The sequence below is a fragment of the Poecilia mexicana genome, unplaced genomic scaffold (genome assembly GCF_051168715.1).
Source record: "Poecilia mexicana isolate PSO_F unplaced genomic scaffold, ASM5116871v1 scaffold_2, whole genome shotgun sequence".
Classification (NCBI taxonomy): domain Eukaryota; kingdom Metazoa; phylum Chordata; class Actinopteri; order Cyprinodontiformes; family Poeciliidae; genus Poecilia; species Poecilia mexicana.
This window is the reverse complement of record NW_028263371.1, coordinates 48,802,031-48,819,000: the sequence shown is the minus strand read 5'-3', so window position 1 is coordinate 48,819,000 and position 16,970 is coordinate 48,802,031. Positions and strand designations below refer to the sequence as shown.

General features: G+C 35.5%; 1 protein-coding gene across 2 annotated transcripts; it reads right to left on the bottom strand.

Annotated features, from left to right (window-relative positions):
- Positions 1–33: 33 nt before the first annotated feature.
- On the bottom strand, positions 34–16,179 carry spopla (speckle type BTB/POZ protein like a). Of its 2 annotated transcripts, none has more exons than XM_088002115.1 (12): positions 15,994–16,179; positions 14,824–14,901; positions 12,372–12,489; positions 10,538–10,659; positions 10,274–10,425; positions 10,028–10,155; positions 8,100–8,277; positions 7,356–7,411; positions 5,052–5,174; positions 2,787–2,929; positions 2,628–2,681; positions 34–1,524 (listed from the first exon to the last, which is right to left on the bottom strand). In XM_088002115.1, the coding sequence occupies exons 3-12, from the start codon at positions 12,447–12,449 to the stop codon at positions 1,380–1,382; spliced, it is 1,179 nt and encodes a 392-aa protein (XP_087858241.1). In that variant the 5' UTR covers positions 12,450–12,489; positions 14,824–14,901; positions 15,994–16,179; the 3' UTR covers positions 34–1,379. The 2 variants fall into 2 exon arrangements, with proteins under 2 accessions (XP_087858241.1, XP_087858246.1); XM_088002120.1 differs by lacking the exon at positions 15,994–16,179 and adding an exon at positions 15,706–15,914.
- Positions 16,180–16,970: the final 791 nt, after the last annotated feature.

The following is a 16,970-nucleotide window of genomic DNA, read 5'->3' as shown; positions in this document are numbered from 1 at the left end:
AAAAAAAAGTAATGAAGCCGAGTCACTTCAGACTGCTGGAAAATGTTTTAATGGGTTAATGCAGGCATTCTTGCAGACAACAACTTCATAATTTTTTCCAAAGTTTTCAACGTGGCGTTGATTGACGAGTAATATCATCGAAAAATGATGCTACTCTCACTTTACAAAATCCTCCGAAGTGTCTGTCACACCACACTACATACAAGACGGACTGAATAACCATGACAATACCCCCCTATTGAAACACAGAATAACATCACCAGTAGAAGTGATGCTCAGCATCCTACAGATATCCAAGCATGTTAGAGGAACCTTTTACTCAATTCATGTACTTCTGCACAGATGTCGAATAATTGCAGAAAATAAGCTGTTAAAAGCAAAACTGGAACTTTTGACACTTTCTTTTGACAATAAAACAACCATGCATTAGTCTCTCCACTTTTAGTTCACCACAATATACTGAGCATATATATTTGAAAGTTGGCAATACTAAAAAGGAACAAATTTTCTTCTTTTTTTTTTTTAGTAAGAGTTCACAGATGTATGATCTGGAATATGTAATTTGAATGGGAGACGGAGGACATATTTCCATAAATGTCCAATGTTTTCGTAGATTTGGGCCAAACAGACACTTTTCCATCTTACATGGATTGACACTTGCCTTCAAAATAGCAGATTACTACCCCCCTCCCCCTGACAAATACACAATAGAACACACTTTCTTGTACATTGGTCTTCTAAAGATGGTTCAATTGTCATTTACATAGAAATGGTGCCATCAATATGGGGCATACGCATATTTTCAAAAAGTGTAAAGAACTGACCTTGCACTGAGTGTTCATGCTTTTTAATGTCTAGTCACAAAACGGGCTAAACATTACAAATATATAATATTTCCCATTTAGTTAAACCTTTGTTACGTTCCTATAGAACTCCATATCAAAATGACTATACATGGGAACTAGTGCAACCTGGAGGAGGCCTGGTCTTTGTGACAAGGCAGGCACGGAGTAAAATAGACGAAGTGCTCTTGAGCAGCTCCAGAGCAATGGCAGATATATTAAGGCCATTTTGAAAATTACAGGAAAAAAAAAAATGTAGAAGAGAACTTGGCTTGCTGCCCGCGCTAAACAGAGTTCAGCCGGGGCAGCAAAGCAAGCAACACCGATTGAATCAATTGTTTTTCAATCCACAGATGTCAAACTTCCATGTGCCAGCCTCCCCCCTCAATGTCTCTGGTCAGAAAGCTCCACTCCTCTTTATTCAAGTGTGTTCAGTTTTGGTGGAAATAAAAGAGTGGCACACTCACTAGTCCTTTTCTTTGTAAAAACCTCCATGCTTCACACCCTTCTTTATAGTCCAGGAGCAAAGTCGGGCAGTCAGGACTGTTTTAGGCGCTTCCTCGGAAGACCAAAGGGTGGGCACTGTGCGGAAGCCAGGGCACGGAAGGCTTCGGCTACCAAGTGAGGATGGGACTGGATCATTGACTTCCAGCCTGCGGTCTCCATTATATCTGTGGCGTGACTGTAAGCACAGGCAAAGTGAAGTTAACACCAAGACGCCATGATCGGCACATTAAAAAGCAATAAACATAAATGAGATTGTAATGCAGGAGAGCGCTGACTCAGCAGCTGCATCTTCATCCAGAAAAGGACCAGAAGTGCTTTTCGTCACAAAGATAAACAGAAAATTAATTCTAAGAGACGCATCAAAAAAAAATAATAAAAGAATAGACGGTTTCAGCCTGGCCGTGATCAGTGATTGATTAGCAAACACACCCTAAAATAATGCTAACACATCGTCATAGCAACACTAATCTTTTGTGTGAATGTCGCTATTGAGAGAAGAAAACTTAAAAGGTGTCTACTTTCATTATCACTTAAGTGTTTGGAAATTAAATCAAAGGAAGGTTCTTTTGAAAGAAAACCATTTTATCAAACTGTGAAAAGTGTTAAAGGACACTTGAGGCGGATGATGTGAATTCTGAACTAAGTGTGGTAAAAACTGCTTTGAGTGTTTTGAGATCTGTGTTTTGAAATGTATTTAGAAATGCTGGCAGCCTTTTCTAAATTTCAGTTAAGTGCTCTAAATTCTCTTGTGAATCCATCCAGCTGTCATTAATGCTAGCTCCGCTAACTGGTAAGGCAGTTTAAAAGTGCCAAATACACCTTAAATGTCATCATTATTTCAAGAAAGTAAAATCCTCTTTATAAAGACTGATTTATCGATCGGTGGGGTGTCACCTCAGCACCTCAAAGCTTTACAAGAACCAGCAAAAGAAAAAAGAGCCATAAAATTCTGCTCTATCCAGGACCCACCACTGCATGCATAAAACAACCAAAATAAAGTTCTTCATTTCAAGGTGTCCTGAAACACTGCACTACATCATCGAAAAGAAAAACTTGCTTCCTTTCTTTAAAAAATAAAACAAATATTCCTTTTTGCGGGGTTTATCCAAGTATGAGTCTATTAATAACTTGGATCCAAAGATAAGGGGCTTCAAACTGAAAAGGCAAACAGCACTCTGTCTGCCTAAGCTAAAACAATGAATTCTAATGCATCTGGTAGGGGGAAGAGATAAGAGCGTGTTATTAATCTTGTGTCACATATATCAGCTAATTACATACTTGCTATTCCAGTTCTTTCCATCTTTACAGCCCAGCTGTCTCAGGACACTGCACCTATGGCAAGGAGATAAAAAGGTAAGCATTCAAGGCTGGTAAACAGAAATGGCAGCAGGAATTTATCACTTTGCCTTTTTTTTTTTTTTTTTTTGCAATACTTGCCTGTTGATAAAATCTATGGCTTGTGCTTTGAGTTGCTCGGCACTGTGCAAGTCAGCCAAGATGAGGGTGTCGGCCACATTCTCCACTGAAAGGCTGTTGCACAAGGCCTCCTCACACATGACCTTTAAACGCTCCAGAGCATACTGGAGAGGGGGCAAAGGGGGGAAACAGGATACAGCCGTGATCGAAAGGTTAGGAAATACATTCAGTTGGTTTGGGGATTTTATTATTTGAGACTGTCCGCAAATCTGTTTTCAGGTTAAAATGTGCGTAGTGCACCTACGATCATTACAAAAAGCTTGATTATACTTCTAATATTAGTAAAAAAAAAAAATGAATCTTTTATTAATGAAATGACTGGTTCTGCCTTTTCATCAGCTGCAGTTATAATATAAATGCAAACAAGTCTAAAACCTTTTTATTGTCTCCAGGAACACACCTTTCCATCATATGACAGATACAGCTAAATCACATGTTGCCTGTATCCCGTGTGCTTACAACCACCGGTTGTATTCTGCCAGTAGGCTCCACATGTTGTTGTTACATGTGTAATGTGTCTCACAAATGTGCCGCATTTCCCCTGCGTTTCCTGTCTCTGTTACAATGAAACTGACAGAGATGAAAGAAGAGGTGCCGACTCCCAGAGCGCTCAAAGAGGCGTGTCCACAAAAACGCAGCATCATCAAAACTAATCAGGCAGCAACAAATCATTACAATAACATTTAATATGACACAAGAGGTGCCTGTGCTACAAAAACATGTCAATAACATTTAATAATGCAATGCTTTGAGCAGAAGGCAGAAGATAGAAAGAATGCCTCCTGCTCAAAATGATCAGGAGTGTGCAATATTTAAAGGGGGATAGTACACATGATGTATTTTGCCTTATTTTCAACAGGAAACATGCTAAATTTCAGAATAAAATCATCCATTTGAACTAATTCAACATGGGAAGACAACTAAACATGACTACAGAGTTGTCAAGTTGCTTTATTTTCTAACTGTAGAATTAGTTTTTGTTTAAAAACTTAGCATTGCTGTATTAGTTTCTGAGAGACTAATGTTTTTCCAACTAGATGTGAGGCAGTGACTTTCAGATGCTGCTCAAGGGAGTTACACAACCCTTCCTCTGTGTTCACAGGACAGCAAACAGTTTCAGAAACTGACAAACATTTTTGATTTTACAAATATCACGTTAAATTGAATCTAAGAATTTGCTATAACACAAAAATTACAATTTGATATACTAAAAGGATGACTTTCTTGTCAACTTGCTTTTTACATGGCCTGCCACACTTTCTGACAACTCCTGGTGGAATTATAAAAATTCCTAACTGTAGTGGAATCATTTCTAATTGAAAGTTTTAGAAAAATTTGACCTTTAATTTGAAGTCTTTATAACGGATTCATTTCTAAAATTTAAACTAACTTTTAATAAATTCATCAGTAGTCTAAGAGCTTGGTGTTTTCCTGGCATGGGCTATGAATAACTTCCCTAGGGCACTTTTTCCAAAAATCCCTTTTTCTGAATGCTCCTGAACACAACCATGTAAACATTTAACAGGACAAGACTATGCATCATCTTACTGGACAGCTGGAATGGCAGTCTGAGATGTGAATATTTTCCACATGAAATAAATACTTTTTTATTGTTATATTATGCTGCTATAAAAATATATAAGAATTTATTTTTAGGATCTTCTGCAGGGATGCGCAAATGTGTAATATGCATTCCAGGGTCAAATCCATATATTGTAGGTGTTGACCCATTGCATTAGAGTAATAATCTCAGCAGTCGTCAGTAAATCCAATGGGATATTCTAACCTATTTTACATTTCTAGTGGAGCATATGAGAGTTCATAATTATGCTCAGGACTATATAATGCAAAATGTACTGTTTTATTAATAAAGATTTATTTAAACTAGCTACTTTGTTTAAAGTAGAATCCTGACATAAAGACGTCTTTAGAATAAGAGGCGAAATGTTTTCAAGCAACCAGTCGTCCTGTTTCCTTCCACTTAAGCACTTAGATTTTCAGTCACCCACTTCCTGGGTAACTGAGAAACTACACAAGTGTTCTTTGTGAAAATAAAAATACATCATTCAGATATAATTACCGTATGTTTTTCAAATTATTAACTGATAACCATCTAGAAATTGTGAGGATTGGCCATACTAGGGATTCCAATTAAGAAAAAGTTAAAGGAAGATAATGATCGGATACAAATGGAGCTGACAAAGCTAACCTTCCACAGGTACTTACTTTATCAGCAGCTGCCAGCAAATTGTCTGCCATTTTTTCCAAGTTTGGCGCCTTCCCTGTATAAATGAAGCCCATCATTTCCCTAAAGACATCTGGATCCACATCACTGATGTCAACTCGATTCTGCAGATGAAACAAAAGGTTTGTTTACTGTCAGTGGTGGGAAGTAACAAAGTGCCAGTACTTTGTTACTGTACTTAAGTACAATTTTCGTGTATCTGTACTTTACTTAAGTAGATTTAATAATGGATACTTTCTACATTTACTCCACTACATTTTACAGTAAGTATCTGAACTTTCTACTTCACTACATTTCTACAAAACTGTCGTGTTACTCGTTACATCCAAGTCGCGTTGCGCTTTTTGTCCGTTAAAATGTGAAGTTCAGGGTCTTAAGGTGGCGCCGTAAAATCTAAGCAATAACGTGACTTAGTGTCTGTTGTCACCCATCGCCTCCACCTTTACTCGCATGCGGAGCTCCAGACATGCGCGGTGGTTTCCTCTGACCGGGAGAAGATGTCTGTCTGATCGTCAGTAATATAATAGCGCTGCATAAATCATAAGATATGGCGACATGTAAAATCAGCAGCGCTTCGCTTTCACAGACGGTGGGGACTTCGTCCAACTTTTAGCATCACTTGGAAGGAAAGCTTAAAGAAAGGTAAGATCTGTGGACATGATGCTAGCAAAGCTAGCTGTACTGACTGAGACACATGTAGCATCTGCGATGTAAAAAAGTTGTCACTCATGCGCTGAATTATTGTGTAGAGGTGTTGACTGAGGTGTCGCATATATGGGACAACGCTGTCACCAAAGTGACCGATTCTTCTGGACAGATCTTTACTGATTACATTTATTTCAGCTCCAAGTATTTAATATCCATGTGTTTTATGGGAATGTGGATCTTTCAGATCAATTTGTGAAGCAATTTTGAAGGTAAAACTTAATTTTTTTTGTGTCACATAGCGCAGGGTGCTGGTGTTGACTTGGTCTTGGGTAGGTGGTCTTGACTACGACTCTGCTACTGGCTCCTTGGTTGCATGTCCTCCCTCACCCACCTTCTTTCCATCCCCTTTCTGTTGGATTTCTTTCAAAATAAAAGCCACTAGTGGCAAAAAAAGTGAAGTTCATGCTATGTTAGGACAGGAGACAAGATGTTTCCATCCCTGAAATTATGATGCATAGAATCACATATCCAAGTCTAATCTATGTTACAGAGAGTAAACACAATAAAAACATGCTTTATCTGTGGCATTGTTCATTAAAATGGCACATTGCTAATGTGTTAAAATTAAATACGATCGATTCACTTAATGATATTGTATTAGCGATTCAGCAAGTACTTTTATTTTTAATACTTAAGTATTTTTAGAAGCCAGTACTTTTTTACTTTTACTTAAGTACACATGTTAATGTGGTAGGTTTACTTTTACTTGAGTACATTTTTGTCTGTGTATTTGTACTTTTACTTAAGTAAATTTTTTGAGCACTTTCTCCACCACTGTTTACTGCACATAAAATTATGATGTCATGGATTACAGTGCTTTGCAAAACTTTTTACACCCTTAAATTTTTTTTCCCACAATCTGAACACAAAGTTGATACACATTTGTTAAGCAATAGAAAAAAAGAAATATTTTTTCAAAAGAATATTTAAAAAAAACAACATGGTTTTTTTGAAGACAGAAGAGAAAGACAGAAAATGAATAAAACAAAGTGTTCTGATCAGATAAGACCAGACCGAGATGTTTTTGGCTCACATGAAGAGCATTATTAGAGTCAGAAACCTAAACAACATGAGCACAACATTTTGAAAGAAAAACAAATGGCCCAGTCAAAGTTAAGAGCTAAATTCAATTGAGAATATGGGGAAATACTTTAAAATAGCTTTTTTACAGTGAATCCTCATCAAACATGCTTTCTGCAGGCAAGGTTTTATTTAAATGCAACAGACTAAATAGGGCTAGCAACATGTGCATGCCTCGCTTTCACTGTCTTCAGGGCTTTTTTTTCTTCCACAAATAATGAACCGTTTCTTTTGAAGGATCACATAAAATGTTTTGGGGGCACTTCAGTCAAAACAAACTGAAGTTTGAGGGTATAACTAGACAAAACACAAAAAACTCTAAAAAGTGTGAAAAGAGGCACTGTAGAGCTAATACCTTTTGGTGGGATTTTGTCCCCAAATGTAAGAACATTTGGGGAAACGGCTTCCTGATTGCTAACACAGCTGCAGCATTTTGGCAATCAAGAACCAGTTTGTGTATTGAGGACACAGAAGAAGAAGTAAGTTGGTGCTCTTACCTTTTTACTTTCCTCCATTTCATGTTCAAACATTGCATTAAAGACCGGAGACCTCGCTGTTAAAGTAAACACAGAAATGAATAAATAAACCTGCATGCAAAAAGGATTAGTCAATGCTTCAGTACACTTAAAGGTTTCTCTTTTTACTCCAACAATATCACATGCCTATTTTGCACATCTTTAAACATTTTCACTCATCTTCTCTCCTTTGAACAGATTCGGTTGGTAATACCTCAAGCCAGAGTTTCCTCCTGTACTAAAACTCAAATGATGTTGCTCACTTGTTAGTCACTCTGGATTAAGGCCCGTGTCCAATGAGCAGAGAAAATCTACATTTAACGTTCAGAGCGCCAAAGAAAAAAAAAAAAAAAAAGAAAAAACTGCAGCGTAATTCCCATAATAGTCACGTTGTAAGCACTTTTTCCTTGAACACTTCACCAGCCACCATGTCTAATCGAGATAAGTGCAGAGAGCCAGCCTCTCAATCTCCCGGATCCTCCAGTCATCTGGGTCAAGCAGAGCCAAGCAGGAGCGAAGTTGTGGATTAGCAACCACTGCAGAACTGGGCCACAACAAATCAAGTCCAGCGCACAGAGCCTCCTTAGCCTCTCAGGTGCTTATGGCTCTCTATGAGAGGTCATCCACAAGAAGCATTGATGTCCTTTTTTTTTTTTAAGTGCCTCTTGTGACGCTGCGCTCCTGAATGTTGCGTGTCAGTTCTGATGGGGGATGAAAATGTCCTACCTGCAAGGATGGATTTGTGGGCTTTGAACTCTTGGCCTCCCACGTAGAGGCTGCAGTCTGTGAAGCGTGAACACTCCCACAGGTTCCCAAGGTCATCAGACAGCTGACATTCTGGTACTTTCAGCATGTTCATGTTAGACTGACCCGAAATGTTGACAGAGTCCTGGACGACACTTACCTGTACACGCATAATAGAAGAAGCAGCAATGTGAAGCATTTGGATATTTATTTATATTTCAATTACTTCTTTGAAACCAAAGAACAAAAGACCAAACTCAGCAGTAGATTAAGAAACAGAGCATCTTAGAACAAAAAATTAGTCAACTTCTTACAAGGCTGTACAAATGTACTTATGTGCCTTTTACTTATTCACATTTTCTACATTTACAACCACAAACTCCAGAATTTTTCTTTGTACTTTACATAATAATCCAACACAAAGTTATGCATAATTGTCAAGTGGAAGAAATAAGATACATGGTTTTCAAAACTTCTTACCAATAAAAATCTACACTATGATAAGCTTTTTTATTTAACTTTGCTGATACAGTTTGTTGTAAAACAATATGACTATGTTTTCATCTAAACCACAAGTATTAAACTGCAATTCTCAAGGGCCAGTGCTCTGCACTTCTTAGGAGGATCACATAAAATGCTTAAACACATCAGATTTAAATAATCAATCGTCAAAAGAACTCTAAAATATTTAGCCACATGATGAGAAGGCAGCTGAGCCATTTGATTCAGGCGTGCTGGACTAGATGCGTCTAAAAGTTTTTCTTCTTTGTTTCTGTGGAGGAAGCAGATCCCCACACAGTGTTGTGCCGTCACCATGATGTGTAACCGTGGTAACAGGTTTCCAGGTAAACACATAGCATTTTGAATATAAGCCAAAAAGTTAGATCTTGGTCTCATCTGATCAAAGGATGTTCTCCCACTATGTACTTAGTTTATTTAGGATCCACATCTAGCTGCAGCTATGGTGCCTTTACGCTTACAGTGGTCCAGACATCACCAAAACAATTTTTAGAAATTAAACAAAAACAAAAAACAACATTGAAGACAATATGGCACAATACGTGTGATATTATGTCAAACACATAATTAACTGTAACGTAATATAGTATGTGTGTATTTTTGATAATACAGGAATTGTGCCAAACGGGACTTTATCTCAGTCAAAGAGGCTGAGTAATAAAAAGCATGCCGCACCTTTTAGATTTTATTCCACAGACTCTGTAGTGGTCTATCAGTTGAAAAGATATTCCAGTTTGTGGTTGTAACATGACAAAAAGTGAAAAGGTTTGAAACGCAGGGATACCTTTGCAAAGCAGTGTACATATAATTTATGACAAGTCTTACTCTCTTTATAGAAAGTTGCGGTTTTTCACCTATCATGGCAGCATTAAAGCAGCTGCACTGACATCAAAGCGCACTGACACCTCATTTAGCTTGTCCCTCGAAAGAACATTTTCCAACATACTCACTCTTCTTGACATTCTGAATTTAATTATTTTGAAAACAAGCATCAATTTAAATGTAAGATGTGAGAAACATTTAGCTCTGTAGAAGTAAAATGTCATTCAATGCAAATTTAAACTGTGAGCCATAATTCAGCATCTCTCAGAAGTAAACCAGCCATGACATAATTCTGCTACTCTTTCCATTAAAAAGGCGAGGCACTGGATGGAAAAATCAACACACACTTTTTTGTGTCTTCACAACACTCTGAAGAAATTTTAACCAGAAAAAAAAAAACAAGAGCAAATCCACTTAATTATTTGTAAAGATAAAACAGAACAAGGAAATAGTTCAATCACATTTAGTAATTATTGACATGCGGCTTTGTTTTAATGGATTTAAAGTCACAACAGCAAAACAACTTAATATACCATTTATTAAAAAAAAGCAAATAGAATCACATTTACCTCACAGAAAAGTGTGAGCTTGTCATCAGGTAAGAGACCATTAGCTTCATCAAGGAGGAAATCTCTCCTTATAAATTTTTTGAAGCCCCAGTCTTTGCCTTGGACAAACCTATACGCTCTTTGGCTCTCTATAAACAGAAACATAATGTCAAGTTTTACAACATTCTTCAAACCTGCAGCTTAATAAAAAACAACAAAAATAAATGTAAAGTTTGTATGAAAATATCTGTAATTGTTACTACTCACCCATTGCTTTTGTTTCCTCTCTTTTAGCATTCAACAAAGAAAACTTAAACTTTGCTCTGACTTCACTTTTTGGACAACTAACAAGAAGTAAATACAGTGATAGATAATCTTTGCTTTCATCATCAAGTCCCTTTGGATTAACTCTCAGACACCTGGCACACAACAAAATAATGAAAATTAGCATGAATATATGTGTGCAATAACGTTTTTTATGGCCACAGAAACCTTGGACTGAAATTTAGAGTGAAATACTTTCATACTAACCATTTCATTTTGTCATTAGGGCCAGAAGAGAAGGTTGAGCTCTTCAACACCTCTCCCATTTCTTCTCTGCAAAAACTAAAGTTGTTTATGGTCCACATGTAGGAAAACTTCACTACTTTGACCTGAAAACCAATAAAAATCAAACAGTTTAGGTTTTTTTATTATTTAAAAATTACTTGATTTTAACAAATATTATGGATTGGAAGTTAATCAATTCAAATAATTGCTTTATTTTACTGACAGATCCAGTTTCAATTCAAAAATATATTGTCCAATCAATCCAAAACAGGCTCAAAGTCAATAACACGAACTCCAATTCGATCCCAGTTATAAAGAAGTTTTATGTCAAATGACAAACAGCATTTTTACAGCAACCCTTCGTGTAGTTTAAGGTTGACAATATAGAGTTGAGATGATAGATTTTAAAGACTGAAACAATACCAGAATTTAGAAATTCACTAACACTTGAAATAATCCTCACATTAAAGTCCATAACACATCCTTACAAACTGCAGCAATGTTATCACCACTCAGGCTTTAATACAAGTTTCAAGCCCATGCTTAGTACCGGTTCTTTCCATTTTCACAGCCAAAACACAGGACACACACCTGCGAGTCAGTATGACAGAAACAACAACTCTACTTGAACAAAGAGCGGCTGATCTAAGGGGCGAACTGTGACTAGCTTGTTTATGAAAACTAAAGTCATTGCATATTCATTCAAAGGAAAACTATAAAAGCAGAGCTCCAACACTGATCTGAAGCTCAATCAAAGGTTTAATAACATATGCTTCCATATTACCGTTTGATAATATCAAGAGTCACATCATTCATATTGGACGCTGCGCTGTATTAGAAAGTAACAACCATTTCCAGCTACATTTATTAACAGCCACCTTTACATTCATTACCAATCATTTTAATGTGGTAAAATAATTGGTAAGTTTTTTTGGACACTTCATAAAATAGACCTTTTGAGGTCAATTTGTTACCATGTAGAAATGCTGGTAACAGGGTTGAAATGCAAGTCAGCACTGGTAAGTCGCATTTCTTTTTTTTTTTAAATCATAAAATAGTGTTTTTAAATTTGAAGGAGACGTCAATGGGTGCTGGTCATTCTGCCCCTTTGCTATTTTTGTTGCTTTTGATACAAAACAGATCCATCTGCCTCCAGACGCAGACAAAACTTTTTGTGCTCTCTTTAACAACTGATGATTACCAGTAATTCTTAAATTACATTTAAGGATTATAAGAAATATGGTCATATGACTCCATTAAATAGTACTTGCATGCTCAAAACTATTATAGTTTGACCAGGGGCATTAATCTGTCAAATGTCATTAATCAGTCGACCCCAATGTACATGGGCACAGAACTGTTTCTTTAATTTTAGTAGGTTTAAATTGAATTGAAAAAAAGTATTCTGTAGTGGCTTTCCAATTAAATCAAAAAACAACAACAACAAAAAACAATTATAGTCATTTCCCAAGTCAATTAAAAACATGGAATAGAGCCAGAACTGGAAGCATGAGGGCATTTTACAGAACTTGGGATAAGATGCCTTTTTAAAATAAAGTTTAGTATGTTGGTTTGTCCCCTACCTTCTGCAATATAACGAAATGAATTTTATACGATTTCTCATCAACGTAAAGTACAGTTAAAGATAAATATCCATAGAGCATTCAGGGTGTCCTATATTATGAGCTAATTTCATGCCAACAATACAAGCTGCCCTATTAAATCTAAATGTATGCGTTTCAAAACAGGACTAAATAATTTCTCATCAATATAATGCCCAAAAGAGATAATTTAGTAAATGAATTTATTTCTGTACCTGTGTGTAACACCAGCTCTCTGCCACAGGTCCACTTGACATCTCCCCAGGAGGAGGAGGGGTGGGAACCCGTGACATCACTGGCTCGGATGTACCACTCACTGACGTCCTTAAAGCTCTGACAGTTTCAAGAAAAAAGAAAACACAGTGTTATTTCTGGAAAAATTACCACCAGCTATGATCTCAACATTTTCTAATATTAGTGGAAAATGCCTGGCAAAATACCCACTTACTGGAATTAAAAGTATTTAACAAGTTACATTTGATTGGAAAGTTATTCTGCTTAAAACGTAAACAAAACCCAGACAAGATCCATCTTCTGTAAAAACAACGCCACAGATATTTTGGTTGTTGAAAGACAAAATACTGCCTCCATTTCTACGTTCGTCGCTATTTGAAAAAAATATCTTTGGAGTTGGAAACAATTCATTTCACAATTCAACACTCAATAGACATGTTTCAGATTCTAGCATCTCTTGATAACTGAAACATTTTTCCTTTATTTACTGTACAGACTTATAATATGTAGTGTGACAATGGCATCATGACAATGTTTATTGTTCCTGTGTTTATCAAAAGTGAATTAATTAATTTAGTTATAGTTAATTCATTAAAATCAATTATTTTCCTGTATTACTTGAATTAGTTACTGCAAAACTTGCTGGTTCTGTAATACCAATGGAAACCCCAATGGAAATGACCATATAAATAAAATACATTGAACTGTACAATATTTTTTTATATTGTAAATTTACCCTGACAGTTTTTTTTTTCTTAATTTTCTTTTACATGAATGTTTCAGTTAGTTTTTACCTTATTGCTGGCACATCAGAATTTGCACACTGAGACATAAAGGACATTCCTACCCTACTCTAGAACAAATTGCTGCAATTATATCAATTGTATTTTATAATAAATCCAAATTTCTAAATTATAGTAAATCAAACACATAGTAATTCTGTTTTTGTCACTTATAGACACTAAGTTAAAGTGTTTAGTTATTATCAACACTTAGCATTATTCCAACGTCAGGACATCAATGACCATGAAGAAACAAGAAATTAGTCTCTGTTCTGTGTGTGAACTGCTGCTGCTCTAATTAAGATTTAACAGCTCTTTCCACATGAAAACTGAAAATGAAATTCCACTTAGTTCAGCTTAAATATGCCACACCCAACTCTTCAAATTACCTCCAAAATCACATGAATTTTAAGCCCCATTTCACTGATATGAGTTTCTGAAACATCTGACTGTCAATGTTTTACTAATCACTGCCATTTATGTTTATGATGCTTGCTGTGATAACTTATTGACTATATAGTCTAATGTTTACATCATAAAAGTCATTGTCCAGTCACTGCTAATAAGCTACAGCAAGGCTTTAAAAATTAACGGCTTCAAAACTACAAATTGTACACCATGCAATTTCTATATCAAAGTCACTGTAATGAGACGCGACCTGGAGAGAAAGTCCTGGAGTTTTCTGCAGCTGTACATCGGAAATAACCCTCCCTCATCTGCTACCGTGTGCTGCTAATCCAAAAACTTAAAGAATGGTACTTCACATTTCCCATGCTTACAAGAAGCTACCAGAGCAGAAAGCTCAGCTAATTATTCAGCAAACTTAAAATACATTTTATACTCAATGAGTACTTTGGAACTATTAAGAAATTTAGCAGGTCGTCATTCTGTTTCTTTGCTTCAGTGTATGTATCAAAGTCAGTTTATATAAATGATCCCTTATATATATATATATATATATATATATATATATATATATATATATATATATATTTATATATATATATATATATATATATTTATATATATATATATATATATATTTATATATATATATATATATATATTATATATATATATATATATATATATATATATATATATATATATATATATATATATATATATATATATATATATATATATATAAATAAATTTATCAATATTTTTCATTATTTTTGCACAAGTCCAGTCCAAATATTTATCACTTTTGTGTTTTAAATTTAAATAATTTATTCATGTTGCACATTTCTGTGTTAGGGATTATGTGAAATATTGTGGTATTTTTACTCAAAGTTATCATGTGGAAATCTCAGCATGATACCTTTATGCCTAGTGTTTAACTTGAGGAGCTCCTTTAGTGATTATAGATTTCATGTTTAAGTTTACATTTACTGATTAAATAAATCTACATATATGCATTTTTAAATGCAAGAATATATGCAATACCAAGCAAAGCAGAACATTTGAAATAGGATTTGCCAAACAGTAATGAGATCTCATACTGAGAACACATGTATTAGCATGCATAGGCTTGCTACTCAAAATCTGTTTCGAGTATGTTGCAGTACCTGTACCCCTCTCACTCTTAGCTTACCTACAAAATCTGAGTCATGCAACATAAGGAATGAATGAAAAACGTTTGCATCACCTTTTGAATTCTTGAAAGATGTAAAATATGGAGTTTTTCCCTCTATGTATTTATAGAGTCCTTCATTGTCCCATCTTCCTGTAAGAAATAAACAAATATAGATTAGGGCAAGCAAATTATCAAATTAATGCTGTATAAAAAAAACTAGACTGTCAACAAATCATAGCATTATCTATGAAAAAAGCCACCAAGATCAAAACGAACTAAAAACTTACACCATTAAAATGTATTCCCCCCATTAAGTTGAACGTTAAGTTCAGAATTACTGCAACAATATTAAATCTGGACATAGGCTCACAACAGGAAAATCTGTTCTACACTACGAGTTATAGAGAATTGAAATAAACTGGAATATTTCATCTTATGGTAAACATAGTTTTGAAAAAGAAAAAAGCTTTTGTGAAATCAATTTGATGAACTCAAGAATTCACCAGAAACTACTGTTTGGCTAACACGTTAGCTAGAGTTTTGCAATAACGCCAAAAATGCAACAGAGGATGCAAAGCGGACAAACATTTTTTCTAGCATCGTTGCATTATCTTCAACTGCTGTTACTAAAGTTGCGGAACAAAGCTCACAATTCTCGATATTCAGGATGTAAAACGAGTGCGACAAAAGATGAAAAGAGAACTGTTAGCGAACACGGGTTTCAGTTAGAACAGTCATTTCCGATCGTCATCTACATGGCTTCACTGTTCAGTTATTACACATTTAACCCTGCTTAAGAGTTGTTCAAAAACGATATTCATAACTAGACAGAGAGAAAACATGATGTAATAAACGGTACATATTTGGCTAACCCAAGCTAATGTTTCCACTAGCAAGATTAACTTCACTTTAGCCTTCACAGTGCAAATGTAGCGAATTTATCTGCTCACGAACCATCTGTAAGCTTCACTTTGCTATGTTACTCCTCGCTTGTAACACAATCAAATCAGGGATGCGTCAAGTTAAATCAGGAAGATGATGTTTGGACTCCGCAGTAGCCGGTGAAAACAAAGGCCCTACACTGAACCCAATGACAGGATGCTAACCAGAAGCTAATGTAAATCCTCACGCTCTGTTACTGGAAGTAAAAACAACATCGGCTAACTAGCAGCTAGCGAAAGGCTAATCCTTCTCCCTCCTGTCTGCTTACAAAAAGTTTAAAAAGACGTCGTAATGACGTACCTTTTAATTTTATACTCCCATATATATCGAATAAAACATATAGCTTTGTGTTTTAATCGCTCCTTCCACCGTGCGGCACTTTGGACTCTTTTTCATTCAGTCTCTTCACAAGGTTTTCTTTGTCCAATTTATCTGTGCTAGCTTACAGTTGTCTAGCTGGCTTGTAGCTTCTCGGGCTAGAAAATATAGGACATTGCGCATGCGCGAAGTTTAGGTAACGTTCACAGACTGGATTCCTCTAATGTGGATGCATAAAAGCGGCTCTTTTACTATTCAGATCAGAACATTTAGTTCAATAATTTAGTGTAGCTTCTAGCTTTTAAAATTAAACAAAGTCTTGATATTTGTCCAGAAGATACATACATTTGAATAGGGTAACTGTTAAATTAAATAAAAATAAATAAATGAAATACCCCTTTATTCAACACAATATGACCATTTGAGCATCATAATGGATGATCCCATTATGATGGGAAAAACTCTTATATTTCTCTGATGATCTGCTATGATCAGCAGATCATCAGAGAAATATGAGTTTGTTTTTTTAAACAAGTCTGATCCTTAGATTTAAATAAGTGATTCCCACTTTTGGTAGGACCTATTACTAACATTTTTGTGCTGGACACCACACCACACGATCCATTTAGCAGTCTGAAGTCAGAACCTCAGCCAAAGCAGGATCAAACCTTTGTGTGGCAAGTGATCAGGATGTTATGCCTGATTTTTGTAAAGAGTGTGTGCTTTGAATACATTCAAATCAAAAGCTTGGGCTATTTTCAGCACTAACAAAAAAACAGTAGCCAATATTATTTTCATGTCAAAATATGACATTTTATTAACAAAAAAAGAATAATCAAAAATACTTAAAATAATATTTTAATTTATAAAAAGGACTTGCCTGTATCAGACATTTTCGTATTCAACACTTTGAGGAAGAAAGTCAACAATGAATGTATACTTCCTAACAAATATATGTA

What these genes read in the sequence shown, in the direction of transcription:
- spopla (XM_088002115.1), bottom strand. Translation starts at nt 12,449, where the DNA reads ATGTCACGGGTTCCCACCCCTCCTCCTCCTGGGGAGATGTCAAGTGGA. An exon ending in GCCATAGATTTTATCAACAG is followed by an intron (nt 2,682 to 2,786) that starts GCAAGTATTGCA and finishes TCCTTGCCATAG; the next exon opens with GTGCAGTGTCCTGAGACAGC. An exon ending in GGAAAGAACTGGAATAGCAA is followed by an intron (nt 1,525 to 2,627) that starts GTATGTAATTAG and finishes CTGTGCTTACAG; the next exon opens with TCACGCCACAGATATAATGG.